This window comes from Haemaphysalis longicornis, unplaced genomic scaffold (assembly GCF_048455015.1).
Source record: "Haemaphysalis longicornis isolate Haplotype H1 unplaced genomic scaffold, Haemaphysalis longicornis Haplotype H1 scaffold_6, whole genome shotgun sequence".
NCBI classification, from domain to species: Eukaryota; Metazoa; Arthropoda; class Arachnida; order Ixodida; family Ixodidae; genus Haemaphysalis; species Haemaphysalis longicornis.
This window is the reverse complement of record NW_027526407.1, coordinates 115,139,311-115,159,271: the sequence shown is the minus strand read 5'-3', so window position 1 is coordinate 115,159,271 and position 19,961 is coordinate 115,139,311. Positions and strand designations below refer to the sequence as shown.

At 45.0% G+C, this 19,961-nt stretch overlaps 1 protein-coding gene across 1 annotated transcript in view; it reads right to left on the bottom strand.

Annotated features, from left to right (window-relative positions):
• LOC144141905 (venom metalloproteinase BumaMPs1-like) overlaps positions 1-19,961 on the bottom strand; it is a 111,624-nt gene that overhangs the window by 22,259 nt on the left and 69,404 nt on the right. Inside the window, exons 11-12 of the mRNA XM_077673375.1 lie at positions 16,058-16,228; positions 9,835-9,982 (exon numbers count right to left, since the gene is read on the bottom strand). Of these exons, the coding sequence (XP_077529501.1) occupies positions 9,835-9,982; positions 16,058-16,228 (319 nt within the window). The remainder of the gene's footprint in view (positions 1-9,834; positions 9,983-16,057; positions 16,229-19,961) is intronic.

Below are 19,961 nucleotides of genomic sequence, written 5' to 3'. Positions count from 1 at the left end.
TGTTCCAAGGAACATGGAAACGGAGCAAAATATGGCTAGAAGAAAGGCCAGGTGGCCTTGCCTGCTGAGTCTCATTCACGATGAGGATAAGATATTTAGTTTTGTCGACGCTTCTTTTAACAAAGAGAGGAAGGCTCTTACCGTAGTTGACGGGTATAGTGAGGACACGGCGGTCAACCCTCCTTCCGTTCGGACTGATAGACTGGAGGTCACCGAGCAGTTGGGTATTGCGCTCGCCCTGGTTGACAGGAGCACGCCCTTTGTGTATAGTGAATCAAAGTCGGCCATTCAGGATTTCGAGAAGGGCTCGGGGGCTAAGGTGCCTTTCAAAATTATGCAGACCTGTGAGAGCATTCAGCCCAACTTGTGCTGCTTTCCTGCTCACCTTGGTGTGGTTGAAGGAGCCCCTCTTAATCTCAATGAGTCGTCCCATGAGGCAGCGCGAAATCTTACCCTCCGCTCTGCCCCACCCCACGGTGTGACGGTACTCCCTGAGAACGGAGACTCCCGTTCCACAAACAATGAGGTAAGAAAATATTATCTTCTTCACCCCAGTATTTACTGTTTGCCGCATCCTAAACTAAACAGGGCTCAGGCACTTTCATTACGCTTACGGCGGGCTAGCACCTACCCTTGTCCGCGGAGGCTCAACATGTTTTGTCCTGAGACGTATACGGAGCCTTATTGCATGGACTGTGCTGATTTACCCACACTGGAACACACGTTCTGGTTTTGCGAGCGAATTGAAGACCCGCCTATCAAGAACGCGTCCTGGTGGGGGCTGCACTTCGCATTCCGGGCCTGGACGATCAATTTTGGGCTGTCCGGCAGGCTCACAACGTGGCGGTGAGGCTTGTCCTTCCGGTTCCGACGTGGGAGTGACCCGCCTACTGGCTAATTCTCGCTGCTTGCAGGACCAATCAAAGTGTTACGTCCATCCATTTATTCATCTGTCCGAAAATGGTTACGAAGTGTTTGTGCTCCATAGAAGGAGGAAATTTCACCCATAAGGTATTCCTGCAATTTCTACACTCCTTACTTCTTGTTCAAAGCGTCATGTCCGATTTAGAACAGTGCCGCTCTATGGAAGTTGAGAATGACATCTTGATGCGAATGGGATCAACTGTTGCTGTTCTCCTGGAAGAACATAAGACAAGGCGGCTAGCATGCCGTATGCGGAGGAGTCAATTGCTGCTTCAGGGCATAAGTTTTGAGTCAGTTACTCGTAAGTAAAAGCTGCTTGGGTTGGTAGATGATATTGTTGCTGCTTCATGGCGCGGCTTATGGTGCCTTTGAAATACCCGCACAATCGAATTGTTGCGTCTTTCTTCAAGACTGCTAGTAGTTGTGCAGCCCACTCGCTTTTTTTTATTCGTGAGATGATGTCTTCTTGGTCGAGTGTGCACAGATCGTACTGGTCTGGCTCTTTTAAAGCATAAGCTGGCTGTCGGGACTTGTGGAATATTGCTACTGCACTTTTCTTTATCTTCTGGTCGGACTGAAAAGACTTTGATTCGTCCCGTACCCTCTTTAAAGAGGTCCTTGTGCTTGTTGAGGATTTTTGGAGGGTCTTTTGGTCACCGTGGCTTCGCTTTTGGTGGTCTGGCTGCACCATCCATCTGCGGGATATCTTACCTTGCTTGTTTCTACCTTGAATATTTAATGCCACATTAGCCTAATCTTTTTCAGCCAGTTCGTTCAGAGTAATGCAGATTTGACGACCACTAAGGGGAGATCGTAGTCTCTATATTTAACGGCTACAAGTACGTCGATTTCTCTCTTTACAGGAACGTCTTCCTCCATGGACGATGTCAGTCTCGTTCAGCTTGAATGCATATCGTGATGCTCCAGGGCGTTCTCGTACTCTGTTTCCCGATCAAAGATACAGATGCTCCGGTGTCCAATAGCATTGTCACCCACTTGGTGCCCAACTTGAGAGGAATTTGAAAACCAGTTTCTTTTGTTTTAGCCGTGTTAATAGAGAAGAGGTTCTTAGCTGTGTCAGATTCACAGAGAGATTTGCATGCTCTTGCAATGTGTCGTATCGTCCACAGTTCCGCCATTCTTCCTGCTTATATTTTATTTAGATAGGTTGTATAGTCCTCAGCAGCGATACCATGGCATACGTGTTAGCATTCTCTGTGGCGTTTTCAGCCTACGTTGTCGGCTCTAGACCGTTCTGGTTGGCTGGCTTTCAGTATTCTTCAGTCCAGCACATGACTGGTCTGCTACGACCCTTTTCGTCTGTGAGTTTTTGCAGTCCGATAATGTTCTTGCGGGCAAGCTCAAAACTCTGCGCCAAATTGCACGTCGTCGGGAACGTCAAGTTTAGCTCTTGCAGGTAACGCTGAATAAATCGCTCTTTACACAGTCTACAAACAAATCTACGGTGCAGTGTTTCGTCGACAAACGCATTCAAATCGCACTTGCTCGCGAGTCTCCGAAGTGCAGCTGCAAAGCTCCGGACCTATCCTCCTCGTCTTGTTTCCACCGGTGAATACGGAACCGTTCCGTGATGAAATTAGGACTCCGCATGAAGTATAGGTCAAACGCGAAGGAGACGTCCTTGTAGCTTTTTTTGAAGGCTTCTCGGATGCAACTGAGACTTTTACACAGCAAAAATGTTCTTTGGGGCAACTTTGACAATACAGTAACTCGATTCTTACTGCCAGGAACATTGTTGCTCACAAGCAGTTCTCAAAGCGTTAAAGATACGAATAAAAAACTTTGCGGTACTGCTCCACAAATATCGGCCCTTTTCAGAAGTTATACATGGCGCCGTACTATTCGTAAACGTCCAGCAATCCTCCGCCTGGTGGCTCAGCGGGTGGTGTTGCGTTGATGTCACCGTCAAACCGTAGAGCCTCTTGTAGTGCCGCAGTGCTGGTGCTCCCCTTGCATCCAAATACCCCTACTAGACGCCTGATACAGCAAACTCGGTTTATTACAGGGTTAAAATACAAGAGACGGTTCAGGCGTGGAAGTACACCCGCTGCTCAATCAGCAACTGATGAACCGACGATTCCGCTAAATGAACGTGGCGCTGGTGTTGTTCTGCAGGTAATGATGTCAGAGAAGGTGGAGCCCATTGGGCTTCGTTACGTCCACTAAGATATTACGGGAAAGCACGGTAAATATGATATTGTGTTTTGTACTGAGCAAACTGGTTGACTGCTTGCACCGCAGACCCGGCGACACGCGGTGGCGCTGTGCCAGTCCGAGCATCTTTGCCATCGCCTGCTTTTCAGCCGAAGACACAACTTCTTTCATTCGGACCAGCCGCTTGGCACGTGCCCAAACGAATAGGTTTCGGCCATAACACAAGGCAAAACATTTCGTTTAAGTGTATATCTCAAGATACCTGAATATCCAACCGACATCATTGAATCTGTTCAAAACAGAACTGCCAGTTTCGGATTACGCAATTACAGCGACCATTCCCGCGTAACACAAAGCTTCACCTTTCCCTCGAGCCTTTGGTTCAGGGACCTAATGTTGCTTGTTTATTATTGCGTACACAGACTGTGGTTCTTTCTTGTGCCTTTTTGAAAATCTTGTTAATTTCTCACTTCTCCTATTTGCCCCCTTACACAACGCCCTGTTAGGGCCTGTAAAGTAATTTACTTTAAAGAAAAGAATAAGTAAATAATTATGTTTATAACAGCACTCAATCTCCATCGCTCATCCATATCTCATCCAAACATGTCTCAAAGGTTTAGAAGTCAATCTTATATTTTTCAGAATAAATGAATCCAAAATTGCGCTTTACGTCTCTGCGCTTTCCACGGGCATTCGCTCTTTCAATAGCCTTCCCAATAGCAGTGCTTAAGAAAATTACGAGGAAAACTTTTGTCTTATCCAACACGAGCACACCCGGAGGAGCACATATAACTGACGGAGTCATCTGGTGTCTTCCAGTAGGGAAGGGGTTTTGAAGTCTTTGCAATGATTTCTGTTGTCGCCCTGTTGATTGCATGTATTCATTTTCCTTTATGCGCGTCACGTGCTTGCTGTTTACACTACCTAGAGCAATATCTCGTTATAACAAAATCGCTTTACTCGAAATATCCTTCTATTCGAAATTTCTCCTCGACCCAAACCAAACGCACGACTTCAGGCCGCTTTACTGAAATCGCACGAACAGCTGGACCCGCTTAGATCGAAGTGGTGAGCGGAGGCGTTGCCGAGCGTGAAACAGACAAAGCTAAGTACCTTTTTTGCACCTGAATGAAGTTTTGCTTCACTGAATACATTGTGCTACATTCGTCGCAGTTCCTCGCAGTTTTGGCCCAAATTAGGCTCACCTACTTTAGCTTTTCTCGAGTGGTCACTTATATTGAAATAACACTGAAAAGACACTTTTTGGCCGCCCCACTGACTTTGTTATAACGAGAGATTACAGCATGTTAATTCCTTTGTAATGTCCCCTCAAATATTAACGCAAGCTTCGTACATCTTCATTGAGGTAGTTGATCTGTAATAAGCTTTGAAGAACTTTTGCAATCATTGCCTACAATATGCCAATTTTGATTCTTTCATAGACGGCTTTCAGTAACGCCAGCGTGTATGCCATACTTGTAGACCTTAGCACGGCGAAAAGCTGAGCATTTATGTTGTACTTGTACATTTGGGACCGCAGAAAAAGCTTGAAGTGGATCACGACAAAGCGTGGCGCTGACGTCATGTATGGAAGTCCGCAGTTCTTGATATATTTGTGCTGCCTGGTGATGGGTGCTTGCAGTTTTTAGGATTTACACGATACCCCCTGTACTGAGTTCACTCATGCAAGTACGGTGTATGTATATATATATAAATAAGAGTTGGCAGTCAAGAAAACATCGGAAAGCTAAGGGGAGGTGCTGGTACGTCATTGAAACAGATAAAGAATTTGGATAGAAAGAAAGGAAGTGGAGAATATATATATATATAATCTCAAACTTTCCCCGAAAAGTAGATTAGCAGTTGGTTTTTAGGGTCTTGCCCTTTAAACCGCGTGCAAATTAGAAAACATGTAGAAGGACCAATTCGGTGACAAGTTAAGCATTTTCGCTCATAAAAGAAAACCCCGCTGTTTGCTCACGAATTAACTAAAATATGTTTGCATCGACCCTGCCATTACAGGCATATTACCGGCAAAGAAATTCTTTCGGGCGTGTTTAAAATCCCCGAACTCCGTAACCGCTTCGACAACTACCAGCCGCGTCAGGCTTACCGTACCGGGAGCTGCGTCGCTTCGGCCGGAACAGCGAAGTGCGCAAGTTTGAAAGTCATCACCATTTGTTATCAGCAACTGTGCAAACGAAGGGTCGGCAAACGGCGATCTATAGATGGCAGCTAAGTAATTACCGGCCCTTTTGAAGTAGCGCGGGGCCGCGTTCGCGTCGACTCGGGTGGAGTGAAGATCGACACCTGCGATATAAACGCGTTAGCGGCAGCTGATGCGGAATGTCGTATAATGTTCATTTATAGCATCTTGCATAAGCTTAGGATTATAAACGTTTTTCGCTTATTGACCTTAACTGTGGCATACAGTTTATAGCTGCTAGTTTCCACAATAAAAGCAAATTTACCGATATTTAAAGAAACAACAAGGACTGCGGGACAAGATTGATTAACACGCCGACGCTACGCAGGCGCAGAGGCGCACCGTAGTGAAGGACTCTGGATTATTTTTCACCACCTGGGGATAATTATTGTAACCCGAAATCTTGAACAAACGGACGTTTTTGCTTTCCGCCCCATCAGAAAAGTGGCCGCCACGGCCGGGAATCGAACGCACTCACTTAGGTTCAGCTACATAATGCCTTACCCACTGAGCCGCCTTTGCGCGTCGTGCGGGACGAAATAGCTTTACTTTTAACAATGAACACATGAGGTAGAATGTAAGCGAAAATCTCAGTTGAAACAAATTCGAAGCCCCAAGAAACTTCCGTAAACACATGAAAAAAGAAACTTCCGGTGCATCGCCTCAATTCAAATAACTGGCATATAGCTGCTTGCTTATGCCCAGTCGTACAACTTTTATTTGCGTTTTCCATGTCCTCTAATTATTGACATGCTCTTCTTATAGTCCCACCGACAGGCTGTCTTGAAACGACTAGTGTCGAGGAGCCGTCCCAGAGAGCTGAGCAGCAGCGAGAAGAGGCTGAAGGCTCGGGTACTTTTGCATCGCCTCAATTCAAATAACTGGCATATAGCTGCTTGCTTATGCCCAGTCGTACAACTTTTATTTGCGTTTTCCATGTCCTCTAATTATTGACATGCTCTTCTTATAGTCCCACCGAGATTGAGCCTTCAGAGCGGCAGTGTACTCATTAGCTGTTGCAGAGCCTGTGGGTGCCGGCGGGGAAATGTCATCATCAATGCCTGGAAAGTGAGTGACCTGGTTCGCGGCGTCCGCAATATGCGCGCGGTGCACGCCAATCTAAAAAATATTCGTCGCGATTAAAGTAAAGCGGTTAAAGCACCAGCCCGCAACCTCTCTAATGCGTTCCGAGCTTGCTCACGGGCAAGTTGGTACATTGTAACACTAAGAAAAACAGTGCAAACGACAGGACAAAGAAAGGGGTGAGAAAATTACAGGCTTTTCTTTTTTTCTTATTTCTAGATGTATATATGTTTTCTGCTGCAATAAACACTGAGTTGTTCACCAGCGCGTGTGATTTTGTCATCAGTTTCTTCGTGCCGTCGTTTGCGCTGTTTTTCTGAGACTAGCAAAGCTGATCTGATTTTTTTTTACTTCGTATACGGCATATTTCTACCGTGACCGTGTAGGAAGTGTTCGTTGTAAACGTAGGGCACCTTGAAAAACGTTCGGTACATCTGGACGCAAATTAATGGGTACCATAGAAAGTAAAATGAAATATGGTCATTATAACCGATAAATCGTTTTAAGTGGGTTCGACTATATATAATGTCACGCATCGTATGCGAGCGGGGGAAATGTCAGGTCAGAAAGTAGTAGAACGCTTTTTCGAATCAATCCCCTTGAAGAGGTATGTGTGAAGTTCTGCTGTATAGCTGACGAAGAGACAGAAGCCGGTGCTCACTCGTACTGCCGGAACGTCCAGTTGCCGCCTCCTTCAACGTACTCATTCCCGTCTCTTCCTGTAAATAAACCCTTCTGTACTGTACCAGTTTGTGGTAGAGGTGCTGAGTACCTTCAGGGAAGACGGACCGTAGCTTCGCCGCAGCGGCCGAGTCACCGGTCTTTCACGCCGCGGGTACCAACTCCAGCTGCAACTAACAAAAGCCACCAAACAATGCCGTTTTTCTGAACGTCAGGCGCTGGTTCTCGGACACCTCTTCGACAAGGATGGCGTCAGACCGGACCCTCAAAAGATTGCAGCTGTCAATAGCTTCAAGCAACGCCAATAATTGCGAGAACTCCGTAGCTTCTTGAGACTTTGCTCTTACTTTCGTCGCTTTGTTCTTCGCTTCGCTGACTGGACGTCTCCTCTGACTGGCCATTTGCACAACAATGCCTCCTTTACGTCATCACCGGATTGTGAAGCCGCCTTCTGTCAGTTGAAATTTCTTTCGAAATCGCGACCGATACTTCGCCCCTATGATCTTTGCGCTCGTACCGAAATACAAGCAGATGCTAGCAGCATTGGAATTCGGTCAGTACTAATACAAAGGCACGACAACGCAGAGCACGTGAAAAAGGCATACAGTAATTACACAGTAACCGAGCAAGAATGCTTGGCTGTGGTCTCTGTAATAACCAAATTTTGTTCCTACATATATGGCCGCCCTTTCCGAATTGTTACCGATCATCACGCACTCTTCTGGCTGGTTACCATCCGTGACAATAGTCGTCGACTCGCAAGATGTGCGCTAAGACTTCGAGAGTACGATTTTGTGATAACTTACAAAAGCAGCCGTCGGCACTGGGATGCTGATCGCCTTTCTCGACTTCCTGATGCGCAGAGTAAGTGCGAAGCAGACAATTTTGACGACGGTTTAGCAGCTGTGGACACGTTTTTATTTCAGAACATACGACTGTCCGCACGGAGCAGCAAAAGTACCCGAGCCTTCAGCCTCTTCTCGCTGCTGCTCAGCTCTCTGGGACGGCTCCTCGACACTAGTCGTTTCAAGACAGCCTGCTTTATAAAAAAAAATTACAAGCCCTGGAGCGCACGATACCTTCTGGTCGTTTCAACGTGCCTACGTGCATCAATTGTAAGCCGTATGCATGATGAGCATACTTCAAGTCATATGGGTGTCATGCGAACTCTGCCCCGCAGCCAAAAGCGATTCTTCTGGGCATAAAATGCGTTGCGAAGTGTAGCACTACATGTCCAGCTGCCATCAGTGCCAGCGCTACAAGCGTCTTACAAGCATTCCAGCGGGTCAGCTGCTGCCGATACCAACTTTCAGATTTCCGTTTGAGCAAATCGGCATTGATCGTATCAGGCCATTTCCACGCTTCTCGACCTGCTATCGCTATGTAATTATCTGCGTCGACCACATCACGCACTACGCAGAACCGGCACCTCTAGCAGCAGCGACGGAATTGAACGTTTAGTTGTTCCTGCTTTACTATCATGCTCAGGCATGGTGCTCCCCGCGTGATTATTAGTGACTGCGGCCGCCAATTCGTCGCCGCCGTTGTGGAAGACTTGCTGCGTCTTTGTTCGTCCCACTTTCGTCATTCAACACCGTACCATCCTCAAACCAATAGCTTTACAGAGCATACGAACAGGAGTCTCACAAACATGGTCTCAATGTACGTTTACTCTCGCCGCAAGAACTGGGATGAGATTTTACCCTTCACATGCGCGTACAACACGGCACAGCATGAGACCAATGTGCCTATGTGCATCAATTTTACGCTGTATACATGATGAGCCTACTCAAAGTCAAATGGGTATCATACAAACTCTGCCGCACCGCCAAAAGCGATTCTTCTGGCCGAAAAATGTGCGTGCACCTCCTAGCTTCCTGGACACGATCTTGCAGTTCTCTTTAGATTCCGACGGTTCTGTTGCCCGTACGCTGTGACTTGCCGAAGAGGCGCATCGTATGATTCGCCTACAGACCCTGGCATCCCAGCGTCGCTCAAAACGGCTCTACCGCAGTCGACACCATGCAGTCTCATACGCCAAACGGGACTTCGTTCTGTTGTGGACACCCGTACGGAAACGAGGCCTGTATCGCAAATTTCTATCCCATTACACGGCTCCATACGTCATCGTCGACCGCTTGAGCGACGTCACTTACGTTATCTCTCGTCTGACCACACCTGGAGCCAGGTCTACCAAAATTCAACTCGCCCACGTCGCCCGTTTGAAGACGTTCTACACACGCCTTTGAGTGTGCCTCGCCCGAGGGGCTTCGTATGCGACCGGGGAAATTTTACGTCGGGAAGTAGTGGAACGCTTATGTGAATCAATCCTCTGGAAGGGGTATGTGTCAAGTGGTGCTGGGTGACCGACGAAGAGACAGAATCCGCTGCTCTCTCATACTGCCGGACCATCCGGTGGCCGCCTCCTTGAACGTACTCGTTCCCGTCTCTTACTGTGAATAAACCTTAGATATATATATATGTATATATATATATATATATATATATATATATATATATATATATATATATATATATATATATATACTGCGGTTTTTGTAAAAGGTCCCAGCCAATGCAACGCGGCCGCAGGCCGCAATATTCCCTAGAATCTTTTTCACCGTCCTGTTTATCTGTTTTACACTAAAATTGGTTTCACGTTTGTTCTTTCACTGAAGCCACATTGTGTGTATTTACAGTACATGTGCACAACAGTTTACACCATTATTGTCCTAAGAAGTGTCATGAAAGTATAAAATACATACCGGCATGAAGTATGTCTCATGAAGAGTCGGGTATGTCATCCGGCACTGCCGGTTCTTGCTTAAATATCGGCCAGGTAATCTACCTGTTGTAAAATTTCTTAAACGACTTCCGGACGTTCTTTCATACAAACAATTTATTTCTGTTGACCTAAGGCAGAAACGAAGAGCAGGAGAAATGAGTAATATTAGCGGAAATATGCATACCGCAAAAAGAGAGAGCATACAATCCCAAATTATCCTCAATGCTTTACATGTCTAAGCAATATCTCTAAAAGTTAATTCGCAAGATCATGGGCTACGCCAAAATAAATTGCAACTTCACACTCTTAGTCAAGGTCTGCTTGGTGAGGCTCCCTGAATTCTGGAATGTTGCCAAGAACCAGATCGTAGAGGGGAAAGACAATGTAGACCGCAATAATGTGGCCTGCGAAATATGGCGTGTGCACTTGGATTTTCGCCTCTGGTAGTTCCTTGATCGACCCGTATAGAAGGACGGCACGGCGTCTCCTTCCAGTGAAACAGTCGTCGTCGACCACATCGCGGCGGACGAAGGCAGCGTTCCTCTCAGTGTCCCTTAGAACTCTGGCACCCTTTCCGAGCACTGGTCCAAGAACAACTGGCATCCCCTTGACCGGGAACGGTGAATTTTCCCCGGTGTCTTCACAGGTTCGGCAAGTTGTGCCGGACGGTTGGGGCTGGTTTGGGCAAGTTCTGCCAGACGGCTGAGGCTCTATATCTTTAGTTTTGGGGCCCTCCTTAGGCGTGCATTAAGAACACAAGCATCATATCATCCTTGCTTCCCGAACCATTAGGACAATTGTCGTCAGTGTGGCCTGGTCTGTCAGACTTAGGGCAGTGTTCACACTCTTTGATCGGAGTCGACAGTCTTGCTCCGGGTGCCCGGGACGATAACATAAACAACACCTATGCGCCGGCCTTTTCTCTGTGTTGCCTAATTGTGCCTTTTTCTTCTTTCCTTCTTTTGTTCTCTTCTTTTTTTGTGCGTGTAGTGGCGAAACGATTGGCCTAGGTGCTGCCAACTGCTGGGCACTGCCCTTCAAGCCCGCCAATGTACCTTGTATATTGCAATGAACATAATAATAATATTATTATTATATTAATATTATTATTATTATTCCTGTTATATTATATAAATATGTGGGTATGTGGGTACATATATGTGTATACATATATATATGTATACATATATGTATATATATATATATATATATATATATATATATATATATATATATATATATATATATATATATATATATATATTTTATATATATATATATATATATATATATATATATATATATATATATATATATATAGGAAATGAGGGGCTCGTAGAAAATAACACAGAAATAAGGGTTGGCAGTCATGAAAACACCGGAAAGCAAAGGGGAGGTTGCGGTATGTCATGGAAACAGATAAAGAATTTGGAAAGAAACAAAGACAGCGGAGAAAAAATGCCCGCCAGGTGGGATCCGAACCCACGACCTCCAGAATACCGGTCTGGTGCGATAACCACTGCGCTACCGGCGGGGTGATATTCTCCCCCGCTTTCTGGGGTATTTATGTCAATGTAATTTTTTCCTGTTCTTGGGGGTGGTAGCCAGCGCTCTTTTAGAGAAATGTCCGGTATTTCGGAAAATATAGAAATGTCTTGCATTTTTTTGGAGAGCGAACTAAAACACAATAAAACAGTAATTTCCACAACATAGAAAAAAATCACGCCATACCCACGGAATGAATGATGATAAGTAGGGCGAAGCTCGCCACTCTGAAGTCAGAGTGGCGCTGGCTACCACCCCCAAGCACAGGAAAAAATTACATTGACATAAATACCCCAGAAAGCGGGGGAGAATATCGCCCCGCCGGTAGCGTAGTGGTTATCGCACCAGACCGGTATTCTGGAGATCGTGGGTTCGGATCCCACCTGGCGGGCATTTTTTCTCCGCTTTCTTTCTTTCTTTCCAAATTCTTTATCTGTTTCCATGACATACCGCAACCTCCCCTTTGCTTTCCGGTGTTTTCATGACTGCCAACCCTTATTTCTGTGTTATTTTCTACGAGCCCCTCATTTCCTATTCTGATTCGCTACATGCATAGCGAGGGCCTCTGTTCTGGCAGTCTTGGTGCCATAGGGAGCTTAAGAGGGTTCAACGCTTGTTGACCACTCTCGACATGTCGTAGACACTCGAGTCACGGCACGGCGATTAAAAAGAAGGTCCCCTTCACCCTGAGAAGTCAGAGTGGCGCTGGCTACCACCCCCAAGCACAGGAAAAAATTACATTGACATAAATACCCCAGAAAGCGGGGGAGAATATCGCCCCGCCGGTAGCGTAGTGGTTATCGCACCAGACCGGTATTCTGGAGGTCGTGGGTTCGGATCCCACCTGGCGGGCATTTTTTCTCCGCTTTCTTTCTTTCTTTCCAAATTCTTTATCTGTTTCCATGACATACCGCAACCTCCTGTTTGCTTTCCGGTGTTTTCATGACTGCCAACCCTTATTTCTGTGTTATTTTCTACGAGCCCCTCATTTCCTATTCTGATTCGCTACATGCATAGCGAGGGCCTCTGTTCTGGCAGTCTTGGTGCCATAGGGAGCTTAAGAGGGTTCAACGCTTGTTGACCACTCTCGACATGCCGTAGACACTCGAGTCACGGCACGGGGATTAAAAAGAAGGTCCCCTTCACCCCGAGAAGTCAGAGTGGCGCTGGCTACCACCCCCAAGCACAGGAAAAAATTACATTGACATAAATACCCCAGAAAGCGGGGGAGAATATCGCCCCGCCGGTAGCGTAGTGGTTATCGCACCAGACCGGTATTCTGGAGGTCGTGGGTTCGGATCCCACCTGGCGGGCATTTTTTCTCCGCTTTCTTTCTTTCTTTCCAAATTCTTTATCTGTTTCCATGACATACCGCAACCTCCCCTTTGCTTTCCGGTGTTTTCATGACTGCCAACCCTTATTTCTATATATATATATATATATATACAGAAAGATAAGTCGGCAGTCTACAACGCCAAAGGAGGCATAGGGGTGTGGTTAGGCTCTTTTTTAGTACGGTTAATGAAGTTAATTGTTTTTTTTAATATACAGAAGAAAGATAGAAAGAAAAACACGCGCCCAGAGTGGGGACCGAACCCACGCCTTTCGATTAGATCTCGAATACCTTACCAATTCGGCTATCTGGGCGACTGTGTTCTCCTTCACTTTCTGGGCTATTTATATTTACTAGAAGTGTATCTGACGCTTGAAGGTGGTAGCCAGCGCCACTCAGACTATACGGGGAGAAGGGGACCTTCTTTTCAACCCCCGGGGCGTGACTAGAACGTCTACAGCCTGTCATGAGCGGGTAACTGGCGGGAAGCCCTCTTATGCTACCTAGGCATCAAGGCTGCCAGAATCGAGACCCTCGCTAGGCTTTCGCAGAATAATATAGTAAGGAAATGACGGGCTCGTTGGGGAAATACAGAAAGATAATTCGGCAGTCTACCACGACAAAGGAGGCATAGGGGTGTGGTTAGGCTCTTTTTTTAGTATGGTTAATGAAGTTAATTGTTTTTTTAAATATACGGAAGAAAGAAAGAAAGAAAAACACGCGCCCAGAGTGGGGACCGAACGTTCGGTCCCCACTCTGGGCGCGTGTTTTTCTTTCTTTCTTCCGTATATTTAAAAAAAACAATTAACTTCATTAACCGTACTAAAAAAAGAGCCTAGCCACACCCCTATGCCTCCTTTGGCGTTGTAGACTGCCGACTTATCTTTCTGTATTTCCCCAACGAGCCCCTCATTTCCTTACTATATATATATATATATATATATATATATATATATATATATATATATATATATATATATATACTCTTCTAGGTATCTTTGTTAATGTAATTGCTTTCCGGTGTTTTCGGCTGGTAGCAGCGCCCCACCAACTGCTTGGCAGCGGCTTCGGTCTCCTGTTTTAATGTACACGTCCTTAATAGCTTACTAAAGTTGCTTCTCATCCCCACCATATGTATGCTGGAGGGCTAGCGGGTTAATTCGTTGCACCGTTTTACCCCCATTTCGTCTCGGAGGTGTCCTAACCTATTCGACGTGCTGCGTTTCCCCAAAGAAACACGGATTGCCTTTGCTGTTTCGTGAGGGGGCGTGTGCTACAATTTCCGGGTTCAGTTTTGTAATCTCCTGCAATGATGGCGATTCAGTTTGTCTTTGTCAGCTGCGCTCTACAGCAGCGCGTCTGTCTGTTAGGGGCGCAGCTCCTAAAGCCGTGGGTCTGTTCACCCCTTGTGTCTCGTGGTACGTGACCGCCTAGTTCGATGACTCACTCGCAGGTAGCGCTACGTGACCGCCTAGTTCGATGACTCACTCGCAGGTGGCGCTACGTGACCGCCTAGTTCTATGACTCACTCGCAGGTAGCGCTGGTGTGAGTGACGTCATGGTGACGTCACACTCACTTGACTGACACTATAAAAGGCAATCGCTGTTGACGCGCTTCCTCTTTCGCAACGAGTCACCGGATGGAGGAGGTGGTTGTTGACAAGGCTGCGGAGCGGAGGGCGCGCAGGGCGGCGGCAGCGCGCGCTCGCCGACAGGATCCCGCCGTGCGCGAAAGAGAGGCCAAAGCATCTCGTCTAGAAAGTCGCGCTTAAACCGCCCGTCGGCAGCTTCGGGCTCAGCTCGCTTGATGCGTTTTGCAGCCGCCTCGCGAGCTCTCACTGCATCGGGGTTAGCCTGCCGATACGAGCGCTTGCTTGCAGCCTCACGAAACCTATAACAACAACAAACGAACAAGAACAAAATAAAAGTTGATTTGTACAATGTACGCACACAGTCTTACGTCTTTCTTAATGATTTAATGGGCGAACTTTCACGGGAGAGTTACGGTTACCGATGATCTCCCCCTCTCGAGCTTCGCCCTACTTATCATCATTCATTCCGTGGGTATGGCGTGATTTTTTTCTATGTTGGGGAAATTACTGTTTTATTGTGTTTTAGTTCGCTCTCCAAAAAAATGCAAGACATTTCTATATTTTCCGAAATACCGGACATTTCTCTAAAAGAGCATTGCTAGTATTAGTGATATGTGCCTTAACGTTTGTTTCTTGTTCAACAATTTGGCAGGTATGAAATGTAAAATATTTAGAAGGTTGCAAGGAATGTGCCCTAATTACCTATTTCTACAGGAATCATTTTCCTTTTGTCTGAGTCGTAAAAAAAATCGGTGGAAAGACAAACACAGACAGACCGACAGGCAGACAGACAGGCAGACAGACAGGCAAACAGACAGAGAGACAGACACACAGAAAAAGATTTTGGAATAGGGAATCCAAAGAAGGTGTACCGTCTTTACCAAGAAGAGCCATGTAAGGTACTTGTTCATTTTTGTTGAAACGGAGCAGATATAAGCAACGCCATGAAAAGTTAGTGCCACTTGACGAACAGCTCACAAACGCATCATGGCACAGTTCACCGTGGGTTAATTTAAGTTAACTCAGAACCTCAAGGCCGGACCTCGCACCGTCCTTTTTATTACAATACCTGTTGAAGCCAGCTGACAAAGTGGCATCTTAAATTGGTGAGATAGTCACGCCCGCAGTGTCAAAACTCGTGAATCGGTTCGTTACTGTACTGATCAACGCGTTCGTTATACTTAGGCAAGACGATACTCTTGAATATAGGGTAAATCAAAGAACAAAAATCGCGGGTCATCCAAAATAACGTCAAAACTGGGGAGGGACGAAGCTTGCAGTGTCTAGGTGTATTCTTCGCACCTTGGTGTTTTTGCCAACCGAGATAACCGTTGGGGGTAGAACTATACATATTTGTTATAAACGTCTCGTAACTTGAAAGCACAAAGCGTTGTTGCGCGAGGCGTAAACAGGTGTCTTACGAAGCGGTCCAGCGCGAGGAGTAAACGAGTGTCCTGGTGTTTTTAGTACGCATTACGAAGCGTTCCAGCGCGAGGCGCAAACAAGTGTCCCAGTGTCTTAGTTTCCTGACCACATGACATAACGGTTACAACGACGACATAAGTTGCCAACAGCCTGAACCCTAAGGTGTTTCGCCCACAACAGCGCTACATAAGGAATACCCAGCATAACACTGTGCTACCTGAATAAATGAAGGCACCCGAATGGTATCTATTTATACCTAAACCCTTTATTTTGAGAAAACACGACTCATAACAAAGATGAAAACTTACCAGGCCACAAGTGACATTGAATAGTCACAGCACGATGAGAATTTCATACTCCTGTGGGTCTCTTCAATGTAGCTCATCAAGTAACCATCTTCCCAAGGACAGCGGTATGAGTCAGCTTTGTAGCCCCGAATTGTTCCATCTATGCCTGTGCCATCATGAGAGCAACCGAGGCTGAAAAATGACATTTCCATTTGTTTATTTCCATTACGATTTTACACTAGTTTGAATTTACACCTGCGCGCACGTTTCTTAGTTTTAGTAATATAAACAAAATAAACAAATATTCCGCAGTAGTTGTTATGATAAATGTTCTGCACTGAAATTATAACAAAAAGGTTTCTAGTGGGGGGCCGTCACTGTCCCCTAGAAAGCTGTATTTATAATTTTTTTTTCACACTTCACAGTTGACATAAAAATCTTTCTTCATTAGGATGCCAGAAAGGCTGATTGGAAAACCACTGTGGCTTTGTAAATTTTATATAGAGGATGGTGCGCACATTCGACATTCAAGGGCATGTAAAAGGGCTTTCTGCTGGCCTATTATGCCTCGCGCAAAGTGGGTAGTTTTTGTCTACATAATATACGCCTTGTACAAATGGGCAAAGACCATGTTCGTAATTAATCAATTCAACACTTTATTTTAAGGTTCAGTAACAATTGCGGACTATGTGTTGGCACGCTTAGAATAAAAAAGACGAACACAATCACGTGACGCATAGTGAATGCTATTATGATGACACACGTTATTATCCCGAAGTCATTTTCAGAAAAATATAGATGTGTTCTTACATGTGCTTACGAATACAGACATGGCGTGACATATCCTAATATTTTGGAACAAAAATATTAGGAAAACACAATAGACGGTGAAAATAAAAGACAAGCAACCAAGTAAAGACACAAGTGTTTATACACAAGGATGGAGAAAAAAATGAGGCAGCGAACGAGAAAAGGTTGAGAGCATTGGAATTGTCATTGTTTAAAATAGAAAGATCGTTTACATCAAGGTGTTATAAAAACGGATGAATTTGAGAACATGAAATTAGCGCCTATCAGCTCAGCCGGTATAAAGTAGATACTGCGACAGCGTAAACTTCAGGGCATCTAGGACTACGAGCTTACAGAGTATTGTAGGACAAACAAGTGTTCTGTGAAAGACCTTAAGATCGAAAGAAGACTACCTTGATTAAGTCGGAAACCTAAAGGAAGACGGCTTGGCAGCAAGGTTAAGTGGAGGTTATGGCAAAGCTATGAACTAGGCAGTACTTGTATCTGGATCAAGCTTATTTGTGTACCCTTTTATAATATTGGACTTTAACCTTCAGCGAGCAGTTGCAAATACCAATAGAATAATCAATTTTGGTGAGGCAAATCTAATCCTAAACCGTTAAAACAAACAGCACCAGAACTAAAATCTCCGTACAACCTGCAAACCGTGCCCAGAGAACGGAGCGACTGTCAGTAACCTGTCTGACATGGGGACAAATGCCGAGCGTGCGTTGGAAAAATACACCACCGACCCTACCCTTGCTAACCTTACCAAGACAAGAAATCTTTTTCGCTATATATTTTAGAATGAGTGTGTTTTTCGGCTGTAGGTTATATCCTTAATTCTTTATGGGTTTTGAATTAAGATCAGTTGATTGTCCTAATGTAGGGTCGACGAAATATCACGCTCAAGAGCAAAAACGTTCGCTACAGAATGGAAGTATTTGTAGGCCTTTGCATCAACAGCATACTGAAGTATAAATGAGTTTGTAATACGAGTGGCTACATCATTACTCAAAATAAAAAGCAACCCAACATTCAGCCCTGAGGCACGCAACGGGTTCGACTTTAGTACAGAGAAATTCGACCATTCGTGTTTTAGTAGCAGCTTTTATTGAAAAGAGGGCTGCCCAGTATTGCTGCTGAGAGAGCATCAGATCCATAGAGCGAGGTCGTAGCAAGGGGAAAGAATGTTTCGGTATCAAAACGTCCCCCTAAATGTTATCGGTGTCTCATACCCCTCCCATTCTTGGAGCTTTTTTAACGTACATGCTCTTTATTCACGTAATCTACAAATTTAAATTTAAAAACGAGAATAAGTTAAGAAAACGAAAATAGTATATCTTTCATCAGCAAACTATGTTTTCGAATTTTATTTGCCGTCGAGGTATAACCCCCACCCCCCTTCTCCCGCAGAAAACCATTTCTGGCCACGCCACTGCTGTCACAGAGGAATCGTGTATCCAGCAACAATACGGGATCAATGACGTCGAAAGCCCTAATAAGATCCCTAAAAACTGCGTAAATACAGTGTGTCCCAGCTATCATTTACCAAGATTTAAAAAACGAGCAATGCCGTTACTCGAATAAAACCTAGTGCGTAATGTTTGCAGTACTGTGGAAAAGCGGACCGTAGTTTTTTGTGTTAATGATACTTAACCAATTATTTTAATTATCTAACTCGCGAAATACTGTCCTAATCAATGAAGTGTCAATGAGGCACTTCTAGGTACTCACGAGGGGCATCTAACTGCGGTATTTTCAGCGACGAAATAATTGCGTACGCATTTATTGTGACGGATAATGAAAACCCGCGAAATATGAAAAATACCACGTAACGGCGCTTCCGCGTTCATTGTAAAGTAGCGTCCCCAAATAAGCTGATTGAAAGAAACTGCTTCGCCTGTCACCCGCCTGAATAGACAGCGCATCACCTTGATAAAGGCATGCATGGAAGGAGCAGCAACAGCAAGATTCGTGGGGCGCGTGTGCAGATAAGGCACAAACTCGCTCGCGATTTATTGTTTCTTTCTTTTGTTTATTTCATTCTGGCTAACTAAGAGGCAGCCTGTTTGAGGGCATTAGTTAGGATGCGCGCTAATGCGTTGAGGCGCCGTCACGTGGTATTTTTTATATTTCACGGGATTTCTTTATCAGTCAGAATAATTGAGTACGCAATTAGTTCGTCGCTGAATATACCGCCGTTAGATGTCCCCCGTGGGTACCTACAAGTGCCTCATTGACACTTTCGTAATCAAGACAGTACTTCTCGAGTTAGATGATAAATTACAAATATTTAGTTAGGTCTCATTAAGGGAACAAAATGCTGCCCGCTTCTCCACAGTATTGCAAACATTATGCACTAGGTTTTCCTCGAGTTATGCAATTACACTTTCTCTAAATCTTGGTGTAATAGAGCTGGGACACCCTGTATAGCCTCTCTCTGTAACTGCTTTATAAGCCCGCATATGGTTATATTTTTATAGTAGAATGCCTATGTTTTCAATATACAAGAAGATGAAACCAATGTGTTGATATGTCGTGCAGGAATAATACAAATCGGCATAAAAAATTTGAGGTTTTGTTTGTAAATAGCAGACACGTGTAAGGGTAAAAAAGTATTGCGAAACCCATCAAATATGCCTTAAATTTAGATGGTGTCCTTTGTTTCACTATTTTTAGCAGCTGGCCAAAATTCATTAATTTTATTACAATTGACCTCCGGTGCATTAAGGGGTACAACATTAGGTGGAAATTATTCCTCCCCCTTGATGGGGAATATGAAACAAAACCCAAACTCCTTTGTCGGAAATAAATGCACTTCAAGAAATGAAGCTTGAACGGTATTTATAACACTGCAGTTTTGAAGTGGGTTACCTTGACGGCATTGATTTTGCAACTGTTGTCTTTTTTAAACAATACCCCAAGTGTTTACTTTGTGGCACCGAGTTCTCAGCACCCTGCCATGGTTTCTAAGAAAGGCACCGAGTACCAAGAAAACCACAACTTTACTGAACTGAGAGCCCGCCCAACATCTCCGATCGTTCCTGAGCCCGAGTGACGCACTTCATGGCCTTCTTTTGGTCTTTCTGTGCAAGTTGCCACAGCTTTAACGACAGTTTTTAAACTGCATACA